Source organism: Narcine bancroftii, chromosome 6 (assembly GCF_036971445.1).
Source record: "Narcine bancroftii isolate sNarBan1 chromosome 6, sNarBan1.hap1, whole genome shotgun sequence".
Taxonomy (NCBI): domain Eukaryota; kingdom Metazoa; phylum Chordata; class Chondrichthyes; order Torpediniformes; family Narcinidae; genus Narcine; species Narcine bancroftii.
The window spans coordinates 123,503,470-123,530,009 of NC_091474.1; the positions used below are offsets into that span (position 1 = coordinate 123,503,470).

Below are 26,540 nucleotides of genomic sequence, written 5' to 3' on the forward strand. Positions count from 1 at the left end.
CATCTCCCCGGCCCATCAAGCAATAAATATGGGAGAGTTGGACTTCAGGTGATTGCTATACACTTCTTGGCCACAGCCAGGGACACCTTTGAAATTTATTCATTAAGGCTGCCCAGAAGGTATAGCTCTGGATTGTGTGTGAAGGTCACTTCTGTTGTTCTTGTTAGTGTTCAGCGATATCATGCCAGAATGATCTTACCTTCACACACAACCATGTGGAATGTTTGAAGGTTCCAGTTTTGATGCCACACCTAAAGCAATTTCAGATATTTCGGATTTTGATTTATGTAGTTTTTGTGGCATAAGATATAATTGATGTAGAAAATCATATTGAACTAATTCATATTTCACATTAATCGTTGATGTCATGCTGTCCAAACACCAGTAAGACCAGCATTCCTCTGGTATTGTAACACTGAGATCCAACCCCCACCTCTCCCTCGACCTTTGTAGGCCTGGCTTAACCCTTTTGCCTTGGAGAGCAGAATACATCCTGGTTATGAATTTAGATGCATTTCCCAATTGAAGCATCCCCTCCACTTCATTGCTTGGGGAGGGCCATTGTTGGGCCCCATCTCTCTCGCAGGAAGGACCTCAACTGAAGAAAGCAGAAGGTGGCTCCATTTGACAGATTATTTTTCTGTTTTAGTTGTTTTAAGGACATAAGTATCCCTTCTTCATAACAATCCTCAATATGTTTAATTCCTTTCTCATGCCATATATTTAAAATTCTATTGTCCAAATTCATGGATAATAGTTCATTCTTACATAATGGTGATAGCCCCACTTTTTTTCCAATATTTTCATTTATGTTTTTTTTTTCAATACTTTCATTAATCTCAACCCAAATTTTAATTATATGTATTTGGATGGGGTTATCTATTTTTTTGTATTAAGTTGACATTCCATTTATAAATGAAATCCTTCACTGCACCCTCTCTCATTGTATGTAGTCCCATTTGGATCCAGGAGGGAGAGTTCATGGATCCAAAAAGGATGTGAGATATCTCAACAATATTTTTAAAAATCTGGTAATCTTAATCCTCCCAACCTATATTTCCATCACAGTTTTTCCATGGCGATCTGGAATTTTATTATTCCATAGAAATGTTCTTATTTGATCATTAAGTATCTTAAGTTCTTAAGCAAAGAAATCGACAATGATTGGAAGAGGTATTGCGGTCTTGGCATAACTTTCATTTTAATACAATTAACCCTTTCAATTAATGTTAAAGGCAGATGTCTCCATCTTTGTAAATCCTTCTCTATCTTTCCAAGCAGGGGTGATAATTAAGTTTATATAAATTTTGTAGATTATTATCTACCATTATTCTTCTTCAATATTTAATTCCATTTAGTTTCCATTTGAACTGGCTTCCTTTTTGATATCTCTCATAGTTATGCTTTTTTCCAAATTTATTTTATAACCTGATACTCATCCATAATTTTCCAGTGTAGGCTGTAGCTTGGTCAAGGATTCAGCCAAGTCTAATAAGTATAGCAGCACATCATCTGCAAATAAATTAATTTTATGCTCTTCCTGGCCAACTCTGAATCCTTTTATATCTGGACCTCTCTTTATAATTTCTGCTAATGGTTCAATTACCAAGACAAAGAGGCCTAGAGACAGTGGGCACCCCTGTCTGCTAGATCGACTCAAAGGAAACATTTGGCCATTGGTTATAATTTTAGTTAGTGGTTTATGATAGAGTTTTTAGCCAATCAATAAATGTTTGGCCCATTCCAAACTCTTCTAGTACTTTAAATAGGAAAGGCCATTCTAGTCAATCAAATGCCTTTTGTATAAAGGATTCATCATCGAAATTTGGAGCATATATGTTCATGAGCGTCCAAGATTCTGCCATTACAAATCTTCCTGCTGGGTCAATGGATGTGCTTTTCATCAACACTGGTATATTTTTATTTATTAAAATTGCTAACCCCCCTCATTTTGGAATTAAAAGAGAAGGATATGACTTGTCCCACCCAATCCCTTTTTAACTTGTTATGTTCTGATTTTGTAAGGTGTGTTTCCTGTAGAAAAACTATATCCGCCTTTAATTTTTTTTGTGCCTAAACTCTCTTCCTTTTTATGGGTTCATTTATCCAATTAATGATGAAACTTTTAGCATTCTATTCAAATTTATACATAGTTAGCTTTATTTTTTTGACCCTTTTTCTTATTTATACAATAGTGATATTTCCTTGTTAACAAACATATACATTGCTCCTGATCTAACAGTGATGTAATCAAGAAACCACGGAAGCCCGCAAAAAAAGCCCTTGGTACTGTCCGAGGAAGAACCCTTCCCCTTAGTTTTGGCGCCATTTTGAAAGAATTCTCCCTCTCCAGCGCTATTAACCCCTTAAGTCAGAACTTCCACCCTGCAACTACTCCACCAAACATTTGCTCTCTATTGGGCTCTCGGTATACTTTTCAATTTTACTTTAAATAACTGATAAAAAGACATTTCAAAAATATAACTATCATTTCACTTTTGATTTTTTTTCAAATCATTTACAGATCATTATATCTTTATTCTTGATGATTTTGTAGAATTGTTCTTCTTTTACAGTTTTACAAAATCTTCAGGTCCCCTCTGCTACGTCGATCCTGAGCATCGCTGGGTACAGCATCGTGTATTTTATTTTCTGTGTTCTTGATTGTCTTTATACATCGTCAAATTCTTTTCCTTGTTTTACCGAAGTAGCACTTGGGACCTGAAAGAATCGTACCTTTCCACTTTCCTTCTCCACTGGGACACCTTTTACCCTGGCATTCTCCATTGCTTCTCTCAAAGTTTCCTCTCGATCCCGGTTACTTAAAAACTTTACCAGGACTGATCGTGGTCTTTGGTCATCCATTCTCCTGGGCTGGGGGTCCAATGAACTCTTTTTGTAAATAATTATTCCCACTCCCAATGCTTGTGGGATTCAATCTTCAAAGAATTTCACCGGGTCATTCCCCTCGATTCCTTCGGACATTATTTCTCCTGCAGAAATTTTCCATGTGGCCAATTTTATCCGACAGCAGTTGTTTATCTGCTTTTCACTTCTTTGTATCTTCCTCCAAGTTTCTTTGATGTACTTGAGCAATTTCGGGTCATTTGCAACCTGACCCACCCAATTGTTCATGTCATCAGCACTTTTTTTTTTCTGCCACCTCCTTTAGTACATTTTCCTTCTTGGAGAATCTTCCACTCAGAATCTCCATTGATTCCAACACTTTTTTGAAAATCCTTGGTCGATCCCCCACTTCCTTGGTTTGTGTTGACATTGTGGCTGTACCTTCTCCACCAAGCCTTGTGGACTTGCAGTCGAGGATCTCGGCCACTTTTCGGCTTCTTCAGTTTTATTGTTCTGGTCTTGTTCTTCTTACCCATAAAGCTTGTGTTTTTAACATAAGAAATTTTTATTTTGGCAACTTTAAATTGGTCTTTTAATCAACCTTCATGGAGTGCTCTTCCAACCTGCGTCTGTCTTGATCCTCAGGATGGCCTCGCCCTGCAACCAAATTGTCCTTCTGGGCAAAGCAACAATTTACTTCCAGTTTGTCCAATTTAGTATTCTGCATTTGGTACTCACAAAATGGTCTCCACTGGGGGAATCAATCCTAGATTGAGTGATCCTGAGGCTTCAGCCACCTCTCACTTCAAGCTCTCTGTCCCACTCGGACCTGTCTTCAGCCTCCCACCTTGACCCAAAGATAACAAAAGCTTGAGCAATTCCACCACATCTTTCATCTGAGCACATTGCAGCTGTCAGAATTTAATATTAAATTGAACAATTTCAGTTAACTATTCCATTCATGTGGCTGCATATGTGTTTCAATGTGCTTATCTGACAATTTTTGGAAAGTGGTTACCTTTAACAAGTTTGGCCTGCACCTATCACAAACATTCCCTCTTTGAAACACCCATTTTCAGGTATTTCTGCTTCCAACGAAGAGTCCTAGACCTGAAACATCAACCCTGTTTCTCTCTCCTCCTCATGGCTACCAGATCTATTGAGAATTTCTTGCCATTAAATTAATCAATTTCTCAAACAGCACGTCCCAGAACGAACCCAGGAGAGTTTAAAGAAACAACCTGAATATGTAATCATGACTAAAATATCAATTTAAATGTAAGGTTGGATGGGAGAGATTCACAAATCTGCGAGCAGACATTAGAGAGCCAAACAGTTTCTCCTCTTCCCATCGATTCTTTATCCCAAATGGCCAAGTCAGAAACTTTTAAATCACTTAAAAAAAAAATTAAATAAGCATATCTTCAAAAGTATAGCAAATCTAATATTAAGTAAATAATAGGAGAATTAAGGGTATGGGGAACAGGCAGATAAATAGAGCTGAGTGCACAGCCTCTGTCTCTTTGATTAGGAAAGCATCTCGATGGGACTGATGACCTACTCTTGCTCCTGTTTCACGCATTCTCTATGGATGCTGCCTGACATTGAGCCCCTCCAGCTTCTTGTTGTTTTGTAAATATTCTGCGCCTTAAGAAACACAGTTATACCCTCCACCCCTAAAAGGCAGGAGTTTGAATTCAAAATCAATTGCCAAGCAAAGAGGTAAGGGATAGTACAAGAAGCAAAAATCAGTTGGGTAAGATGCAAAGAATGTCAAAAGGCAATACAATGATTGACAGAGAAACTTGCAAGGATATCACCTATAATGAAATTTGGAAGTATGATCAGGACCAATATTGGCTCTTAATAGAGCATAGCAAAAAGATAAGAGTCCAATCTGCACTCATTGTTCACTTACCCCTCCCTTTTATACCTACTTTCTGGGTTCTTTAATTTTGAACGACTATTTCCTAAACCAGGAAAAGGTCAATGTTCAAATTTGCCATCAACCATTCATTTCATCTGTTGAAATTTAAAACAAGTGCATAATTTTCCAGTGTAATTTTGGTGAAATGCAGAGTCCTTGAAAGCAACTGTGGGGGGAAAGTGTTCGGATAGGGAGGTTGACTAATTCCATGTTAAGAGTGCAGCTCAGGGGATACTGTATCTGGTGGAGAGTTGCTGATGTGGATGTGATCTTACACCCTCCTGAACATGATTACTAGAAACTTGGCATATCACTTGCAGGGCCCTGTTCTGTCCCTTTGTTTTCCAGTGAGTGAATTAATGTGATAAATGAGCTTCCCTGTGGTGTAGTTATTCTACAATAAAACGGTTGAGTGCATGACGTTTTGGACAGATTGCCTTGCTGGAAGAAAATGCACATAGTGATATTGAATAAAAGACATATTTATCATGGCCATCTGGGGCAGTTTTAGTGAAATATAACAGACGGCAAGCTGGGGGAACAGGCTCAAAAGAAAAATGAATAAATAAAGGCAGAAACCTAACAAATTTTAAAGGAACATCCTGGAAAGATGAACTCTTGTCTGTACAAGTCAGGTGTCTCTGAAAACTGGATTGCAGGATTAAATTAATTCAAATCAAAATTAACATTACTGAGAAAATGTTTATTAAAAATGTTTGTGTGCAGTTCATTTACTGAGTTTACAGATGCAATTACAAATTTTCCCATTTTTAAAAACATGATCAATACCTTGTAACATTTATTACAAATGTGAGTTTCCAGTACAAGCAGTGCCTACCACCATTTCATAGTACTTTTCTCCCAGAACTTGCTGTGCTGGGATAAGTGACACTGAATTGTGGGATGGGTAGGACTAGATCATCCACCAACAGATACTGAGGCAGTTTTATTGAACAGATCAACTATTTTCCTCTTTACTCTGGAGCTGATGTAAACACCCATCTGTAACAATCCTCCTGTGCATGGTGAGACAGAGGATCAGAGGAACTGCAGACAATAAAAAGAATCTGGTTAAAGGACCACAGATGAATAAAAAGATATTGCAATGCATTTACAACGTCAGCAACCGGGATTTGAATCAGTAGTTTGTACCCTCTCCATGTCTGCATGGGTTTCCTCCCACCATTCAAAATGTAATCGGGCAGCCTAGGCTTGTGGGCCGGAAGAGCCTGTAACTGTGCTGTATGTCTAAATCAATGATCCATATCTGGAAATGCATTGCTCGTGGGAGGAATAAGGATGGAAGTGCTTCCCTCATTCTCCCACCTGCCCTACTCCCACCATCTGCCTTGGGATGATTCAAATACTTCTTTTGACAACAGGGTATTGTTAATGGAGATGAACAAAAGATTGAACCAGAGATGCAACTTCCTTTTGGCCCTTGTGATCATGCATGTTTGATCAAAAATCAGTGTATATCTCCAACTAAGATGCATTATGCTGTGTCTGAGGAAGTACAAAATCTGTTTATCCATAGACCATGAGCAATTGGATCAGAGGCTCAATTTGGGCAGTAAAACCTTGTGTGATAAAGGATGTTTTCTCTGAAAGGAGCACAGCTTTCCAGGGTTTTTGCACACCACTTATTCATCAATTCCAGGGAAAAGGCTCTCAGTTCAGATGCTTGACCATGTAGGGGCCTTCCAATTCGTAACCAATCTTCCTATAGTAGTTCCTTGTACCAACCCCTGAAACAGAAAGGAAATTCCATCAGTAAATAGTCATGAGAAAGACGTCCACCTGTTCGCACCAACATTGGCTGGAAAGAGGCCTGCACGCATTCTGGTGAAATGACTGTTTGCCGTACCCTAGCAGGGAGGCAGTAGATGATGGCCTCAACAAAACAAAATGCTATGGTTGGAAAGTTTTCACCAAATTATTTCCTCACCTAGCTGAAGAGAGCAACAGATTCTACGCGCTGCAGCAATTATTTGGTTGTGTAAAGGTTGACTCACGAGCCTCAATGATGAATCCAGCTCTTGGTGCAGCTTGCCATGAGGTACTGTCAAAAAGTAAAACTCATACAGAAGTCCACACGTGTGGTTAGATACAGCATTGGGAATCACTGGCAACAAACAAATGCCTGTGCTTGAGTGTAGAGACCTTTAAAAGCTAGTGTTCAGAAAAGCAAATAGAATCTTGAGCTGGAGTACAAGAGAAGAAATAATGTTTCAGATGTACTGACACCTGGTACAGACCTCTGGGCTAACCACCGAGTTAACATGGTACAAGGGATTTCTAGGGCAAGTGAAGATAATAGGAACTTTCAAGGCTCAGATTTTTGGACACAAGGATCAAAGCATATGGAGGACAGGCAAATAAATGGAGATATTATTATAGGTAATCCATTATGTTAATGACAATGCAAGCTCTAGTGGCTGAATGCCCTGTTTGTATGGTTAATCGGAGATTCTTGCTACTACGACAACAGACTGGTACTACCCAATGACCAAGGCAGGCTCTAATCCTAGCATTACAGTGGATCCCAATGACAGGTACCTCTCAGTATAGAGAGGATGTTGAATGATGGCACAGTACTGATTTGGGAAGGATGGGTGAGTGAAACTATCAGAGCATTAGGGGAAAATAAAATGTTGGTAATAACAGACATCTAATGTTTCATCATAAACCATTAAAAAAGCAAGAGGCGCAGTTAATCTTCCTTACCAGAGGATATTAACACTACCGGAATGACGCAATCATCTCACACCCCAGTAAAAACAGGAAATTCAGTCTCTAACAGAGGCAGCACATTAATCCAACTGAATGGAGGTGCCTTTCAGGATTCAAAATGGACCGTGATCATCAGTTCCTGACCTCACAAACCCATTCTATTCTAGCTTCAATTGTTTTCTGCAAAACTGCCCTTTCATTTTGATCTCTTGGCTGAATTTGGGCTGAAGATCATTTTTACTCGTCACCGGTGACAAGAAATGGTTCCAATTAAGTTTAGGCTATATCAGCTCAGGAGTTTGTTTGGGTCAGATTCTCTGCCCCAAAAGATGTGAATGTAAGAACCAATAGAATTTTGGGTTTTTTTTCTTGCCAGCCAAAGGGATCAGAAGTTGAAGTAGTAGGTAAAATCTGCAGTTTTCTCATTTATCCAAAATTTGATGAGGTGTTCATCAGGTGTAATGGAATTGGTAGAACAGCCAACATGGGCTGAAGAGACTCCTTCTCTTTCCTTTGGAATTTAATTTCTTTGTGTTTCTCAGACTCCCTGGCTCCTGTGATTTACTGTTAAGGGGTAAGCAGTATGGATCAAACTCTTTGTAGTAAAAACACAATGCTGGAGAAACTCACCAGGTCAAAGATAAAAATACATAACCGACGTTTCGGGCTTGATCCCTTCATCAAGGTATGGAAACATGTCGGCAGACGTCCGAATAAAAGGGTAAAGGGGGAGGTGTGGTCGCAAAGGCAAGGAAGTAATAGGTGGAGAAGGGAGGGGGGGCACAGTAGCAAGCAAGGGGAGGAGGAATAGCTTGGTGAATAGAGAAAGGGGCGGAGGGTTGACAGGAGGATAGGAATCGAGGGAGCAGGTTAGCAGAGACCAGAGAGGTCAACATCAATGCCATCTGGTTACAGTGTCCAGATGGAAAATCAGGTGTTGTCCTCCAATTTACAGGTGGTTTTGGTGGGATAATACATGAGGCCATGGACAGACATGTGAATATGGGAGTGTAACATAGAACTGAAATGAATGGCCAGTGGGATGTCTGTCACTGGTGCGTGACTTTTCTTTGGTTACCAACCCAAATGGTAGTAATAATCATACCCTTCGGGTATGGCACAAGATGCTAATCTGGACTGGCACCTGAAATTCCTCTCCCTCAGGATGACGAGGAGGTGTACTGGCCAATGTTGCTGCATCTCAGCTCCGGAGATTAAAGTTTTCCTTTTTCATTCAAACATGCACAAGTTCTCATCAACACAGTTTTAGTTGTGTACATTAAAGGATAAGGTGCCAGGGATATGCCCCTGCCTGGTTGTCCTCAGAAAGGGTTAGGGTGAGAATTGCTAAAGAGTTAACAACAAATTCCTATTAGGAAAAGAGAATTTACCTTCTCCAGGGAATAATGAACCTAATAGTGCAATGCTGGTGGTAGATGATAGAATCTCAGCTGAACAAGAAAATATCTTAACAAGGCTACAAAGAAGAGTTAGCATATCTTTCAAAACAAAAGATCTTACCCAACCAACACTAAATTTGAGACAACAGAATATACAATGGTAATTCAGAAAAATTTTCAAAAACATTTTGCACCCCATAGAAGAGTAATAGCTCAGAGGATGTGGAGTTGGGAATGGATTGCCAGCTGGAGTGAATAACTTGCACGAAGGTTTATGGATGGTCACTCAAATCATAAACACAATTTCAAAATTTGTAGATGATGTCAAAGTTGGAAAGGTGTGGTAATGATCAGTGCAGGGTAGGATGACAATGTCGTGAGGATACCGATTAAATTTACAAATTGGCAGTTGAGCACTGGTCATGCAAGGTACATTTTTTTTGGCAGAATAGAGGTCACTGGTTACTTAGAAGATATGAATCCCAGGATATGAGCACATACTGATCACTGTTAACTAAGTTACTTTATAAAATTTAAGCAAATACTGGGGTTATTTCATGAGGAAAAGAAACAAAAAAAAGGTTGATTATATTGAAAAAACCTGCTAGAGGAACACTGATCAGGAGCAGGCTCCACTGGTCTGGCAGCCTCTGCGGAAAGAAAGACACAGTCAACGTTTCTGATTGAGGCATCAGGATTCATGCCAGGCTTTGAACCAAAATATTAAGTCTCTTTCCTTCCACAGATGCTGCCAGACCTGTTAAGTTCCTCCAGTAGTTTGTTTTGTGCTCCACATTCCAACATCTGCCGATTTGTGGGCTAATCAAGGTTTGATGGAATTTAGAGAAAGGTAGACACACAATTGTAGGTACAGATATAGTAGATACTGGGGTGGCATGGTTAGTTCAACACTGGGGTTCGAGTCCCGTGCTGTCTGTAAGGAGTTGGTACATTCTCCCCATGTCTGCATAGCTTTTCCCTAGATGCTCCGGTTTCCTCCCACTGTTCGAATGTACTGGGGATTGTAGGTTAATTGGGTGTAATTGAGTGGCATGGGCTCATGGGCCAAAATGGTCTGTTACCATGCTGTATGTCTAAATTTAAAAAAATAAAAATTTTAAGTCTCCACATTCAAGAAAAATATAATGCAAGACTGTCATGAGGAAATACAACAGGAAATTAAGAAACCTCTCAGAGAATAGTGGAACTCAGAAAAGGAATGGATGGGTTAGAGCACATTAAAACAAAGTGAAATGTAAACAAACTGCAATACAGAAAATAACTATTCAATAATAAATAATGTGCAAAGTAAGGGTCCTTGCATGAATCTGAGTTTGTTGATGAGTCTGATGGTGGAGGAATAGCATCTGTTCCTGAACCTGGTGGGATGAGTTTTATGACACCCATACTTATTTCCTTGATGGCTGCGGTGAGAACAGAGCAGGTCCTGCGTGGTGTGGATTCTTGATAATTGTTACTTTCTCCCAACGGTTCCTGGTAGATGTTCTTGATGGTGGGGTGAGTTTTGCCTGTAATGTACAGGGCTACGTCCACTACCTTCTGCAGGGCTTTCTGTTCAGAATTACTGGTGTCCTCATACCAGCCTATGATACAGCCACTTTCCACTACACATTTACAGAAGTTTGGCAAGGTATTCAATGTCATACCAAAACTCCGCAAACTCCTGAGAAAGTAGAAGTGCTGATGTGCTTTCTTCATGACATTTGTGTGTTGGGTCCAGAAAGGTCCTCTGTTATAGTGTCTCTCAGGAATTTAAATTTGTTCAAACTCTCCACCTCTAATCCCCCAATGATCACCTCCTTGGTTTTCCCCTCCTGAAGTCCATGATCAGCTCCTTGGTTTTGGTGACATTGAGTCCAAGGTTGTTGTTTGTACACCATTCAGCCAAATTTTTAATCTCCCTCCTGTATGCTGACTCGTCTCTCCCTTTTATACAACCCACTATTGTGGTATTGTCAACAAATTTGTAATTGGTATTATTGTTGCACCGAGCTGCATCGTCATAAGTGAAAAGTAAGTAGAGCAGGGCACGAAGAATGCAGCCCTGTGGTACTGTGGTACTGATGGAGATTGTGAAGGAATGGTCGTTACCAATCCTCACTGATAGTGGTCTTGGGGGTGATTAAAGGCAAAGTTAAGAGGCATAGAAAACCTTGGTTTGAGGGATAGTGGGGGCTTGGTTAAGAAGCAGGTATAGGCAACAAGGAGCAAATGAGATACTTGAGGAGTATAAAAAATGCAAGAAAAAACAAGAATTCAGGAAGACTAAAACATGGGGTTGTTTTGGCAGACAAGATGAGGAAGAATCCCAAGGGCTTCTACGGGTATATTAAAAAAAATAAGGACAGTAAGGTACAAAATTGGTCCCTTTGAAAATCAGTGATCAGTTACGTATCGAGCCAAAGGAGATGGGGGAGATCTTGAATTTTTTTTGCATCTGAATTTACTCAGCAAAGTGATAGTCCACGGAAGTGAGGCAAACAAGCAGTGACGTCGTGGGACCAACACAGATTAAAGAGGAAGTGCTTACAGTCTTAAGGCAAATAAGAGTGGATAAATCCCAGGGGTGGACAAGGTATTCCCTTAGACCTTGAAGAAGGCTAGTGCCGAAATTGCATTGGACCCTGGCAGATATAGTCAACGTCAGGCACGGGTGTGGTGCTAGAAGACTGGAGGGTTGCTCATGTTCTGTTGTTTAAACAAGGCTTTAAAAATAATCTGGGAAATTAAAGGTAATCAGTAGTAAGTAAATTACTGAAAAGTGTTAGGGATGGGATATACATGTATTTGGATAGACTGGGTCTGATCAGGGATAGTGAACTTGGCTTTGTGACTGGTAGGTCATGTTAATCCAAACATTGTATTTTTCGAGGTATTTACCAAGAAAGCTGATGAAGGAAAGGCCATGGATATAGTCTATATGGGCTTTAGTAAGGCCTTTGACAAGGTCCCATATGGGAGGTTAGTCAGGAAGCTCAGTGTTCATGTTAAAGAAGTAAACTGGATTAAACATTGGCTTTACGGGAAAAGCAGAGAGGTAGTGAATGATTGCCTGTCTGGAGGCCTGTGACACTGGTGTGCCTGAAGGATTGGTGCTGGGACCATTGTTGTTTGTCGTCTATATCAATGATCTGGATGATAATGTGGTAAACTGGATCAACAAATTTGCATATGACACTAAGATTGGAAGTGTGGTGGACAGAAAGGAAGTCTTTTAAAGTTTGCAGAGGATCTGGACCAGCCAGAAAAATAGGCTGCAAAATGCCAGATGGAATTTAATGCAAACAAGTACAAGGCTTTGCACTTTGGAAGGACAAACAAAGGTAGGACATAGTAATTGGTAGGGCACTGAGGGTTGTGGTAGAACAGAGGGATATGGGAAAACAAACACATAATTCCCTAAAAGTGGCATCACAGATGGATATGGTCATAAAAAGAGTTTTTGGTATAGTGGCATTCATAAATCAAAGTATTGAGTATAATAGTTGGGACGTTATAGTAAAGTTGTATAAGACCAAATCTAGAGTATTGTGTGCAGTTTTGGTCATTGAAGTTCAGGAAAAACATCAATAAATTTGAAAGAGTGCAGAGGAAATTTACAAGGATGATGCCAGGATTTGAAGAACTGAGTTGCAGGGAAAGAGTTAGTCAGGTTGGGACTTTATTCCCTCGAGTTAGAAGAATGAGTGGAAATTTGATAGAGGTGTAGACAGAATGAATGCAAATAAGTTTTTTTCCACTGAGGTTCGGCAAAATAAAAACTGGAGGACATGGGTTAAGGGTGAAAGGAAAAAAGTTTAAAGGAAACATTAGGGGAAACTTCTTCATGCCGGAAGTGGTGGGAGCATGGAACAAGCTGCCAGCTGAATGCAAGCTCAATTTTGAAATAAAAAATAATCTGGACAGGTACAAGGATGGGAGGGGTATGGAGGGATATGGACTGGGTGCTGATCAGTGGAACTTGGCAGAATAATAGCTCGGCATGGACTGGGAGGGCCTCTTTCTGTGCTGTTGTGATCTATATCAAGACTGGGGGACAATGTAAACAGAAGTGACAGATTTGAGGTGTTAGCCAAAACATTTTAAGAAGTATTTTGGTGTGCATTGGTCATGCAGCTAGTTCTCTTTTGGGTATTAATGAATGAAAGGTAACTTGAGAGAACTATGGAAAATGATCAGAATGTCATTGATTTGCTCTGACAAAGCAATATCCAGGCACAAGAGCAAAAATGCCACAGAGCATTAAATCGAGAGTAAAATTAAAACCAAGAAAATAATTAGTTAGAACAAGTTAAATAATTTTGTTGCTGACAAGTAACACTGGTTCAGTTAACATCCAAAGCTCTATGAATTCTGCACTGAATAAGTTTTCTTACCATGTGGAGAAACTTTAGTAGAGGTTAAGGCAATGAAGAATCAAGCAGGGAGATCGATATCACAGGATCATTAATCATTACAGTTGTAACAGCTGTCAGCCCTTATCTTGTAATTACACAAACAGTTCTCTTAGTCACAAGGACCATCTTAACCCAAGTGTTACGGAGCATATCGTCATACACTGAATCATTATGCAAATTGTTTCCAGTTGACAGGCAGTAACGGGGAAAGAAATGGAGAACCTTCCAGATACCGTTCAATCTGCTAAAAGCAGCTTTAGACTTCCAATGCATGTGTGCAGATGCAGTAACTATAGCTGAGATATAAACTAAGATACAGCACAACTCCGATTATCCAAAATTGGATTATCTGAAATCCTCAGTTATCCAAAATTTTTTGGACCCGGAAATGATGTCTGTTCGGCTCAAAAAATTTTTTTTGATAATTGATAATTTCAGAAAAATCAGAAATTGTAACGGGCCAAGCAACCACGCGGTTAGTCGGGCCGAATTGCCGCCCCAGTTGTCCAACACAAGATGGCGTGGGCCCCCTTTCCCTTCCGAGGAGAAGCTCGTGGTTGGTGACACGTGTTGCCCATGGGACAGTGCTGCTTCCATGTAGTACACCGCTGGACGGCAGTCACATCGTGACGCACTGCAGTCACTTCTTAAGGCCAGTGCTCCCTTCCCAGGAAGTGGGTGGTCTCCTCGAGCAGGACGAGGAATTCAAAATAAAGTTGTCACTGGTTCATCTCGTGCTGTGTGGACGTCTCTCATTTTGGTAGCACTGCCGTTAGCAGACACTACTGTGGTGATCCTGACGGTTCCAATGTCTTTTGGAACCCACTTCAAACGCGACAAAATGCAGGATGCTACTACTGCTACAGTCACAGCAGCTGTGACCAATGCTGTGGACATACATTTGCCCCCCTTTTTGGCAAATCAGCCCAAGAATTGGTTACAACTGGCCAAGTCATAGTTCCAGATCAGAGGCATTGTCTCAGAGCCCTGGACACCGCTACTGCAGCAAAAATAAGCTCTTTCAAGAAAAATCCTCCTATGGAGTGCAAGTACACACAATTCTGGTGTTTCCTCCTCAATTCCCTGGAACTCAGCCGAAACAAGTGCGCCGTCTGCATCCTAAATATGCAAGACAAGGGTGATAGGAACCCCTCTGAGCTCATGCACAAAATGGTTGCCTTAGCAGATGGACACACAAACTCCAAGCTATCGGTGCACATTTGCTTGGCAATATCCAATGTAGATTTCAGTGCCCCACAGCTTGTAGCCAAGGAAGCAGACAGACTTTTCCACACCCCTCAACAGAGCTCGATGCATGTGCACCCAATCTACACCATCGGCGCCGCTGGTTCATCCCCCACGCCGGGCCCCCCAGTAGTAGCTGCGGCCCAGCCACAACTTAGAGCACTCAGACAAACCGAGCGATTACTGTTTCTACCACAAATTTAATATTCTATTGCCTATGATAGGCAATAACACATTTTTTTAATACAATGATTCTTTTACTGATATCCCTACTTTTTTTCTTATATATTCATTAATTTCTTGCCATGTTCTAATCATATCTATTAAAATGGGATTATCTGTCTTTTTTTTCCCCCAGAGATTTGACACTCCATTTTTAGATAAAAATCCTTTGCTTCCCTCTCTCCCATTGAGTGCATTCCCACCTGAATCCAAGATGGAGGGCTGTCTTCCACAAAGAAGGCTGCGAGAAATCTAGCCTGTGCAGCAAGGTAGTATTTTTTAAAATCCTCCCAGCCCTTAGTCCCATCTCAGTTTTTCTAGTGTGACTCTTGGTACCTTATTATTCCATAAAAACTGTCTATTATGGTTGTTCAATAATTTAAAGAAATTTTTAGGTAATGGAATAGGCAGTGTTTGAAACAGATACAGGTACACGATCCTTTATCCGGACATCTAAAATTCAGAAAGTTCCAAAATCCGGCAAGTGGGGACCAGCGGTCGGGGAGGTGGCCGAGAGAGTCTGCCAGGTGGCCGGGGGAGACTGCTGGGTGATCGGCGGTTGGGGGACCGGCGACTGGAAGGGGGTGGGGGTGGATACAGCACCACAATTCGGATGAGCTTTCCAAAATCCGGAACACACTGTCCCCCAAGGGTTCCGGATAAATGATCATATACCTGTTCTTCAGTCATAACATTACCTTCATTTTGACACAATTATCTCTCCCCACTAGAGTAATCAGTAAGTCTCTCCATTTCTGCCATTTGTCTTCTATCTTTCCCAAAAAAGGAACATAATTTAGTTTGTACAGATTTTGTAAATTGTTATCAGTTGCTATTCCAAGATATTTTATTCCATCCATCTTCCATTTAAATTTACTTCCTTTTTGGTATCTTTCATATTCAAAATGTGTCAATGGCATTATCTCACTTTTGTCCATATTTATTTTATAACCAGATATTCTTCCATATTTTTCTCATGTTCCTTGTAATTTTTCCAAAGATTTAGCCTGGTCTGATTGGCAATAGACTCATTTTGTCTTTTCTTGTCCAACTTTGAAGCCATTTATATCCAGATCCCTTCTTATTATCTCCACCAGCAGTTCAATTGCTAAAATAAAAAGCACTGGAGATGGGCATTTCTGTTAACTCGATCTACTCAAGGGGAATGCCTCTAATTATTGGTTATAATTTTGGCTTGTGGTTTATATGAAGTTTTTATCCAGTTTATAAATATTCTGCCGATATCAAAAATTTCCAGTGTTTAAATAAAAAGGACCATTCCAAACAGTCAATTGCTTTTTCCACTTCCAGAGAGACTGTAATACTTGGGATTCCATTTGAATTTTGCCATTTGTGTTATATTAAATAATCTTTCTAGACTCTTTGAGGAATGTCTTCCTTTAAATAATCCTACCTGATCTGTATGTATAAATTTTGGTAGATGTTGTTCTGTTCTATTAGTTGACGCTTGTGCTAGTATCTTATAAAAGAGAGATTGTTCTATATGACAAAGTTTTTAAATGGGTCCCTATTTATTTGGTAATACTGTAATAATCGCGGTTGAGAATGATTCCAGAAAGGTCTGTGTTTCTGCTGCTTGATCCAGAACATCAATTAGCAGAGGCATTAATAATTCTTTGAAATGTCTGTAAAACTCAGACAGGAAGCCATCCTTCCCACGATGAACGGTTTTTTCAATTTCTTCTCTCGTAAAGGGAATCTCTTCTAGTTTTGGAAGTTCAATATTCAACAAAAATTTTTCCTTCATTCTCATCGCCTCGTAATTCTGATTTGTATAGTTTTGTGCAATATTGTCTAAAGATGTAATTGATTTCCTTTTGTTTCAATATTAGAATATCTGTCTCTGTTTTTATAGCATTTATCATTCATGATGACTCCTCTGCTTTAATTTGCCAAGATAAAACTTTGTGCCCGTTCACCCAACTCATAGTATTGTTGTTGAGTTTGTAATATAATTTTTTCAGTTCTTTATCTTTGTATTATATCATCTGAGATTTTTAATTCTCCAGTAGTGTATATTCTTCTTGTAGTCCTGTTCTTTGATTTTTTTTTCTAATTCTATAATCTCTTTCTCAAAATGATTTACTTCTGCCATATACTATCTCTTAATATTTTTTGTACAGGATATACTTTGTCCCCTCAAATATGGTTTGAGTGTGTCCCGTATAACAAAAAAAACTATTATTAGTAGATGGCTGGTTTGTTTCACAAAATATTTCTGTCTCTTTATAAATTCGCAGGTCTGTTCTTTTAAGTAGTGTGGAATTGAGATGCCATCTGTATACATTTTCTAGCTTTTCCATTATTGCAATAGTTAATGTTAGTGGTGAGTGGTCTGATAGAAGCCTTGCTAAGTATTCTGTTTTTATCACTCTGCTTTTTAACTGGGCAGACATTAAAAATAAATCAATCCTTGTATGTAAATCAATCACCCTGAGTAAAAGGAGTAGTCTCTCTCTGGAATTTAATTGCTTCCATATATCAACAAGGTTTAAATCCTTCATAATCAAAATTATGTTTTTTGCTGCTTTCAGAGTGTTTTAGTCTTCCTGAATTCTTAAGTTTTTTCTTGCATTTTTTATTATTCTTGCAGATTTAGCTAGTATTTTGTCCAAGCAAAAATTAAAATATCCTCCAATATATTTTGTCTTCTCTCTGCTGTTTTTAAGATGTCCTTCATAAAGGCTTCATCATCATAATTTGGGGCATAAATATTCATAAATGTCCATGCTTCTCCACAAATCTTACAATGTGCCATTACATACCTTCCAGCTTGGTCAATCGATGCATCTTCTGTTAATACTGGTATACTTTTATCAATTAGAATTGATATCCCTTCTTGCCTTTGAACCAAAGGAAGACAATATTATTTGTCCTATTCATCCTTTTATTTAATTTAAAATGTTCCAATTTGGTAAGATGTATTTCCTGCAGAAAGATTATATCTGCTTTTAATTTCTTTAGGTATGCCAAGACCCTTTTTCTCTTCACCGCCCTATTGATATTGAGACCAATAAACTTTAGTGTTTTATCCATACCATCTTTCCAATTTTTTTAGATAATACCCCTTTTAGGAAACATTTCCCTTTCAAGAAACACACACATCCCAAGCTCTGACGGTGACATAAACAATGAAGCCTGGGAAAAAAAGCTCCTCCCTTTAGTGCCATCTTTTAAAACCTCTCCTCTCCCAGTGCTATTCCCCCCCCCCTTAAATTTGGCTCCCTACCACTGTCACTTTTGTCACTACTTTTCTTTCTTTCCAGAGCTTTACATGTATATTACATGATTTTTCTTTTAACAGCAAAAACAAGATGCCTCAATACTACAAAATAGAAAAGATACATACTTCAGTTAGTCCTGCTCCAAAATAGTCTTTTCGTTCTTCTTATTTGACAGTTCAAATCTCTTTACAACTTTCATAAGAACTCTTACACTTCTTTATTCTTGAAAATTTACCAATGACCTTCTGGGACATCAACCCTCAACTTCGCTGGGTAAATCAATGAATATTTAAAATTTTTGGATTGCAGCTGTCTATTTATCTCATCAAATTCTTTCCTTCGACCAAGGGAGGGCTAAAGTCCTGAAAAAACATTACTTTTTAATTGTCCATCACGAATGGGTCGTTGAAATTTTTTGAATATTCGTATGCTGCTCCCAAGATCACATCTTGCTCCTGGTAACTTAAAAGTCTTACCAGGACTGGTCAGGGTTGTTGATCGCTGGATCTTTTGGATCTGAGGGTCAGGTGAGCCCTTTCAATTTCCATCTTTGTTTTAACTTGTTTTGTCCCAGCATTTATGGGATCCATGTTTTAAAGAAGCTCGCCATGTCTTTCCCCTCAATTCCTTTTCTCAGTCCAATAATTGTTGTCTGCTGATATTTTCCATATGATCACTCTTGTCCATCATTCCTTTTCTATTTATGTCTCATGTTTTTGATTTTCTTCTAGAGCCTTTAGCCTGTCTTTTGTTTTGACCAGCTCAGCCTCCACTTGAGTCATTCATTCTGTTAAATCTTCCACGATTTCTTTAAATTCCAATTTCATTTCTGAAATGTCTCTTATTGCTGATACAACGCTCTTAAAACAAGTGCACAAAATTTCCATCTTATTCAGGATGTTGGCTATATCTTGGGTCAACCCCCCAGCTCTGCTGGGCTCAGCCTGTCCCAATGCCCCTCCTGTGCCACTCCTCATCGGGCTTTCACTCAATGTTCCTGACTGAGCTGTTGTTTCTTCAGTTTTTGTTTTTGGTTGCCTTGGTCGTTTAGAACTAGTTTTATCCATTTTTGCTGATGACATTCTGATTATTGAGCTTTCAAACTTTTTAAATACTTTTTACGGAGAGCTCTTTCAAAACACAACTGCTCAGATCCTCTGCATAGCCTTACACCCCCCTCCCCCCCACACCATAAAAAGGTTGAGGATGGTTGCTCCACAGCTATTCCACAAGGTCAATTAACGCAACTACTGGAGGTCAAAGAAAGTTGAAGAACTTGGTTCCAAGCACCAGTGCTTTTTTTTTCCTGTTTATTACTTTTTTTCCCAAACATGCTTTTGTTTCAGAAATGAAAACTAGTTTTCGTATAGCTGCAAGCACCTTGAACTTCAAATAATTTATGAGAGAGGCACCAAGTTGTGTTAACATTGACTGACCTTCTCAACTGCTCCTCAGTTATGTTTACAATTGAAAATTATTTCTAAGGCTCATTTTCAAAGAGAAGATTGGATATGTAATAGATTTGTCTTCATCTTTAAAGTTAAAATCTTTAGTTATATAATATATATTTCTTCATAATTTATGGAATTAAAATATTGTATATGTATTCTTAGTGAGTTGTGGGGTGGTACAAGTTACACACAGGTCATACACATTTACAGAGAGATGCACACAATTGCACTCAGAGAGAGAGAGGTGAGGTAATTTTTTGGAAAGGCGCAGAGCTAATAGAACTGGTGGGTTTTAAGAAAAATGGAGTGTTTTCTTTATTAAAAACGGAAGTATTCAAGTACTCAAGAAGAACTGCTGAACGTTTTTGCTTGTGGTCATTAGACTTTCCGGCATTGTAAACCACTTAAGTCACTTGGAACAGAGATGAGGTCAGAGGTTGTTATGGATATGGAGTGGTTTTGAAGAAAGGCAGGAAGTTTTGCAGAAATGAAACAAAAACTATGGTGATGTCACGCCACATGATATCAGAGAACCATAAAATGAAGGCCGAGAGACATTTTGAAACCAGAAAAAATTGACCTTCTTGTACAAGGGTAAAACAGTAGTCTTTGGAGAGAGGAGATGATGTTCTGTATTGTATTATCCTTATTATAGGGGATGCACAAAATCAGTAGCCATAAAGAGTCTCTCCACTGTTTCTTTGAACAAGAGGACAGCTTTGGAATTGAAGATACAGTAACCAGAAAAGGTACTATTGTGTGGTACTCCTGGAAAAGGGAAATACAAAATAAGTGATCTTAAATAAGTTCACTTCTGACTGTCTCTTTAAGATAAAGGACAGATTCATCGTGTGGAATACAGATTCCAAAATCTCCAAGCAAGAGAGAACACTCGAGTGAAGAATATCTCTCAAAAAAAACTCATCAAAAGATGTGAGTTTAAAGATCTTCATAATTACTCCTGAATTGCGATTTAAAAAAAAACTTAAATTCAACAAGATTTTTGAAACTGGGCTTTAAAATTGACTTTTTTCAGAATCAAGCTTAAACTGTAATGGTTTGAATGCACACACACAATTTTGCTCATCTGGTCCCTATCAGGGCGATCCCATCTACCTCATTCTTCATCACCCCCACCCCCTTTTTTCCTGTAGCCTTGCAACTTGTTTATTCTCAACTCTCCTTAGATTGTTTTTCTAAATTATTTACACATAGTAATTGGGAGTAGCCAATTCCTTTACTAGCACTTTGCGAGGGAAAGTGCACCACCAGGGGAAATCCTACTCATGGAGAATATAAAGACTCCACAAAAAAACCCCCAAAATCAGAAATGCATAGGGGCCCTTCAAGTACTCTCACTGTGGATGTGAGTGTCATTGACCATGTATGCTGGTGTATAGGATAACTCTTGTACAGGATGACCCCAGAATTTCCACCTAAAATGGAGGTTTTGAGTGATGCACTCTGTACAAGATGACCCTCAAAATCCAGCTCTTATTTTACTTTATCTGGTTTTATTTTATCTAACTTTTTTTCAGCCATCTGTGAATGATCGAGCTTTTACTTTTTGGAAGGTTAAAGGTATCATATGTTTTTTGTGATTTGTTCATGGAAGATTATCTTGTATCCTTTGAACAAATATGGCCTGCCTAACTTGCATTTGTTTATGTATTTTGAAATTAGACATTTTTTAATGCTATACTGTTCCCCTGCTGTAGAAAGTCAGATATGGGTGATGCTCTTTTTTGTTTGAACCCCTCTCAGAAGTGTTTAATAGCAATCATATGATGTTATTAAAATTGCGACCAGTCTTGACTGATAAATGTAAACGGCATGGGAGTGGGAGCTCCAGAAGTCTTTTCCTGCAGAGATGTGGGAAAAATTCTTAAAATTGTTAATACCTCATCAATCTCCCTCCCTTATTCAATTTAAGGTAGTACATAGGGTTAATATATCTGAGGACAAGCTTGCCCAATTTTTCCTAATTTTAATTCAATCTGTGATCGGTGTAATTTGCAAGTGGCTTCAATGACCTGCATGTTTTGGTCTGGTTGTGTAAAGATATTGGAAAGATATCTTTGGTCCCCATTCAGTAATTCTTGCAATTGATTTACAGCCAAATCCCAATTGCACTTTTTGGAGTTTCAGGATCAGATGTAGGACATTCTAGCTTCTGCTCATTGGATGATAGCTTTTACCACCCTGACGGCTTGGAGAGCAATTATTCTTAAATGGAAGGACCCCGCTCCACCTACTAGATTTCAATGGTTTTCAATATATAAATTTAGAGAAAATGAGAAGTGCTACATTCGATTCCTCTGTTAAATTTGAAGAAACTTGGTGCCCATTAATTTCTAATGTTTAATCTGATTTACTGTCCCTTCCTGATGCCATTAAGTTTCTCTTTGGGGAGGACCAGGCTTCTTGTGTTTGATAAACGTTGATCCAAGGCTTTCCAGTTTTTGATTTTTTTTTTTCTTTCTTTTTGATTAGTATAAGGGCTTTTACTATAAAGTGAATTATTTTATTTTTTTCTTTGAGTATGGGGAGATAAAGTCACTATTATTATTTACTGATTCTTGGATATTGTAATATTTTCAATCATGTTGTGGTTGTTTAGTCATTGTAGTTAAGACCAACTGCCTGACCCCACTCTGCGTTTTTAGAACACCTGTGCGCCCGACAGCCTTTGCGACGCACGGCCCTGAAATGATGTAATCTCTGACGATTGGCAGCAAGCCCAGGGCTTCCTGTTCTTGCCGACTCAAATCTCCGTGAGCCAGTTCATTGTTTAGCGCAGATCAGCCTGCTACAATGTTTCCTTTATTCTTTCCGTGCATTGTCTATTGTAATATTAAAATCAATGAAAAGGTTGAAAAAGAAGAAAATCTGGCACTTACTGCTGACCAGCAGACAGTGTTAAAAGCAAATCAAATTTTAATACCAAATTATCCTGTAAAGGTTTTAATTTTATGAGCATATTTTAAAATGCACCAGCATCGGCTCCTGTAACAGGCCATTTAAAGTCTGTACAGAGCCAACGGCAGTCAGAGTAGGTGGATGGATCCCACTGGAGCACTGGAACTTCATTCATAACTAACATGCGGAAGATGGCAGTGGTGTTGACACTTTGCCGGCAAGGGTCAGATTTCAGACTCAGGATGTAAGATGACCCCGATTTTGAGCTGACATTTTTAAGTTCTGAGGATCATCCTCTATGCTGGTGTATATAGTAGGCAGGTTAACACCATGTCCTATTGGAGTAAGATTTTGATGTCTGGTGATTTTCTTGGCAAGTTGGTCAGCACAGGTTATCAGAACTCAGCCAGGTACTTATCCAGACTGGATACTTCTCTTAGAATAGCTCCCCTGAAAGCAGCCCGCACATCATTCTCGGACACTGGGAGTAGAGGATCATCAGAGATGTGGTGAGGCACAGGGGTTCTTCCTTGTTCTAGGAGTCGAGCTGGAGTGAAGCTTTGATGTCTCCTATTGAACCAGATTTGGTTTTGGAGTAGGTTATACAATTTATCCCTAATGTACCAGTTAAGAAGGTTCAGTCATTAGGTATTAATGTGGAAGTAACATCTAAATTTAATGAGGAATGGTCAACCCTTCATTCAATTGTATTATTTAAGAAAAGGTTGGACAGGTATATGGATGAGAAGAAGATGGAGGGTTATGGGCATTGTGGAGGGAGGTGGGACAAGAAAGGGGTATTTGGTTCGGTGCGGACTAGAAGGGCCTAATGGCCTGTTTCCGTGCTGTAATTGTTATGTTATGTTAATAACTGGTTTGGATGCCAATAATTGTCCATTTAGTATCCCTTTTTAGAACCATAGAACATTACAGCAAAGAAACAGGGCCCGTCTTATTTATTTGTTTTCATTTTGAAAAATGAACAATTAATCAATGTGCCATCAAATATTTACTTTCTTTGCAGTTTTATACACAAAACTGTGGCTTTGAAAATGCTGATTAAGTGATCTTTATACATAATGTGAAGAATGATTAACAGGAGACTATCCTCAATCTGTTCCATGTAATTGTAACCACTCTTAGGTCCTGTGTTCTCCACTAATAAGCTTTTCTTGGGTCACCTTTTATATTTCAAAATTGTGACATTTGTGTGATCTTTCTGGTTTTCTCATCATCTTGTCTACAGTAAACCTACAGTGTTTCACAATCTACTGTGCTTCAGAGCATCTCCAAACTCTTTGGAATGTTGCTTCCCAAAATTTCAATGAAACTATAGAGAAATGAATCCAAATCTAACCATTGCAGCAAACCAGTGATAAACATTTCCCAGCCTGTAACATCTGTCAAAGATTTTGACTTTATGCCAAAGGTGTTGTCCAACTTGTATAACTGGACAGTCACGTGGGAAGGAATGGAGATGAAATGGAAAGGTGGCAAGAGAAATTAATGGGCAACTTTCATAATCCTTGTCATTTACTGTAACCAAAAGAATTCATTCTATTTTCCCCAACCTGGAGTAGTTAACATTTCTTACTGAGCTTTGTTATAAATAGAAATGTAATTAACTATCACCCCAGGTGTCCACTAAATTGCATGTCCTACAGTTATCGACATTACACCAAAAAGAATCATCTCTGCAGGAAACACTTTTTTTGTGCAAGATCAATGTTCTCTTCACAAATGCAGTCAAGTTACCATGGTACCTAGCACATTTTCCATACTACTCCTAAGGCTGAAAGTGGCTGGCTGGATGGATGTTAGAGATCAGTTGACATGTATAGGTGGGTAGATTAGGATTGGATGCAGACAGCAAGGTGCCCCCCCTCCCCGAAGTGTGTAGGGAAAGGATGTGAGGTAGTTGGAAGATGCAGAAGATGGTTTGCGGGGGTGGGGGGGGAGGTGGTATGTGTGGGGAAGAGAGGTATTCACAAAGGCACTTTTATTGCACTACCAATCTCATTCAGGCTATAAATACGTACAGTTAAGACCATGGGATTTCCATCACCCCAACCCCTGTCCTGAAGATAATGTACCTAAATCTTGGGACTCTTCAGGGGAACACCCAGCACAGATTGTTAGATCGTATACAGCAGGATCTGCACAATGGGACAAGGACTGTTCAAAAAGTGGCTGCAACTCATACACTAATGTTTTACAATATATAATACAAGTAGAAATATTTCTAATATACCTTCATGTATTTTTTATCTATATTAAAAATAATAATTTAGATAAATCTGCATGATATTATTAATTACTGGCAAGTGCAAAATGATATTAAACCGGAGAGATAAAGCTGTACTAGGAATAGCTTAAAACTTGTAGACTGTGCCCAGGGAATATGCTATGGCAGTATTGTGTGAGACATGACAGATAATTAAATGAGTACAGTCCAATGAATCAGTTAATGGAGAATGATATCTAAAAGCAATACAAGATTTAAAGGCTTTATCACCAGACCAAGGACATTTGTGGCAAAGGATGTGGTTATCAAGGACAATGCAGATCTGAGAAATGTGGAACAGGGCTGACAATCAAAAAAATATTGAGGGGAGATAACTCAGAAGATCTTGTAGGCCATTGAGAAAAAACATGGAAGTCTGTGAAAAATGCAAGCATGACCAGGAGCAGAATCTGCACCAGGGAGACAATGTGAGGAGTGCAATTTGAAGTCAGGATGGGGGTGAAAGTTTCAAACTTTACCTATATCTATACCCCACAATTTTTTTCAGGATTGAAATAAACAAGTTGGGACATTTCTTTGGAAAAGGAAGATGGTAAGAAAGACATTAGAAAAATTAACATGGAAATATGAGCAGGGAGGACTACAACTTCCCAATTTTAAAAATGATTATAGAGCAGCACAATTAAACATTTTAGTCTTTATGTTTGGTAAAATTAAACCATCATGGTGGATACTGAACTAAATAAGATAGGAGAGGTTAAGTCAGATGAGTTCATTTATAAATGGGATATTAAATCCAATGTAATAGATAAGGATGCTCTGATATTAAAACATTTGTTGAATATTTGGAATAAAGTTAAAGTAGAAGTTGATGGATATATTCTTTCATTAAAAACACTAATAATTAATCCTTTTTTTCAATATAGGGTACAATAAGGGAATTTCTAATTTATGGGATTGTTATCATAATAGATTGATGTATTTTGATCAATTAATGGCTAAATATGGTATACCTTTTAACACATTATTTTGTTATTTACAACTGAGGGCTTTGAGAGACAAATTGGGGTAGGAAATGATTTTTAAAAATGTTTCAAATTTGGAACAAATTATGATTGATGGAATGGTTAAAAAATTTGTCAACTGCATTTATATTATTACAAGAACAGATACCTAAAATAGGTTTGTTTAATTCAAAGGAAAGATGAGAATGAGATTTGGACACGATAATAAATCAACAAGTTTGGCAGAATTTGTGTAAAGAAGTTATATGACAAATACTATTAATGTACGATATAGATTACTTCATTATAATTTTTACATCAATTATATATTACTCATCAGAAATTGAGGAGATGGAGATCGGATCAGTGTTTTAGATGTGGAACAGAAATTGGAACTTTTCTTCATTCTACATGATCTTGTTTAAAGGTCAATCCTTTTTGGGTCTCTATTAGTAAATTTCTACAATGGAAAATGGGAGTGAATTTTCCTTTAAACCCTAAATTGTTTTTGTTAGGAAATTTTGAAAGTGTTACTTTGAAATTATTGTTGTCAGATTCTCAATTAAAGTTTGTTAAGTTTGGTTTTAGAAATAGCAAGGAAATGTGTCATTGAAACATGGAAATCTGATGTTTGATTAACATTAGACAGATGGGATGCTGAAATTCAAAGTTGTATTCCATTAGAAAAAATTACGTATAATTTAAGGGATAAATATTCTTTATTTTTGCAAATTTGGGGTCTGTATGCAAAAATAATGAAATTAAAAATTATGAAATTATATATTTTTTCTTGATTAGTGAAGTTTTCCCTAAAAATATAATTATTTTATGAGGTCTTTGAGTGTCAACTAATGCAATCTGATTTAATTATTTGTAATAGTTTT

General features: G+C 38.4%; 1 protein-coding gene across 5 annotated transcripts in view; it reads right to left on the minus strand.

Annotated features, from left to right (window-relative positions):
• Window positions 1–5,456: 5,456 nt before the first annotated feature.
• The window catches only part of elp3 (elongator acetyltransferase complex subunit 3), a 147,886-nt gene continuing 126,802 nt past the window's right edge, over window positions 5,457–26,540 (minus strand). For 3 of the 5 annotated variants that reach the window (XM_069885914.1, XM_069885911.1, XM_069885913.1), the window contains one exon: window positions 5,457–6,522. In XM_069885914.1, coding sequence (XP_069742015.1) covers window positions 6,446–6,522 — 77 coding nt within the window. In that variant the 3' untranslated portion in view covers window positions 5,457–6,445. The remainder of the gene's footprint in view (window positions 6,523–26,540) is intronic. The other 2 variants (XR_011340272.1, XM_069885912.1) reach the window with 2 other exon arrangements.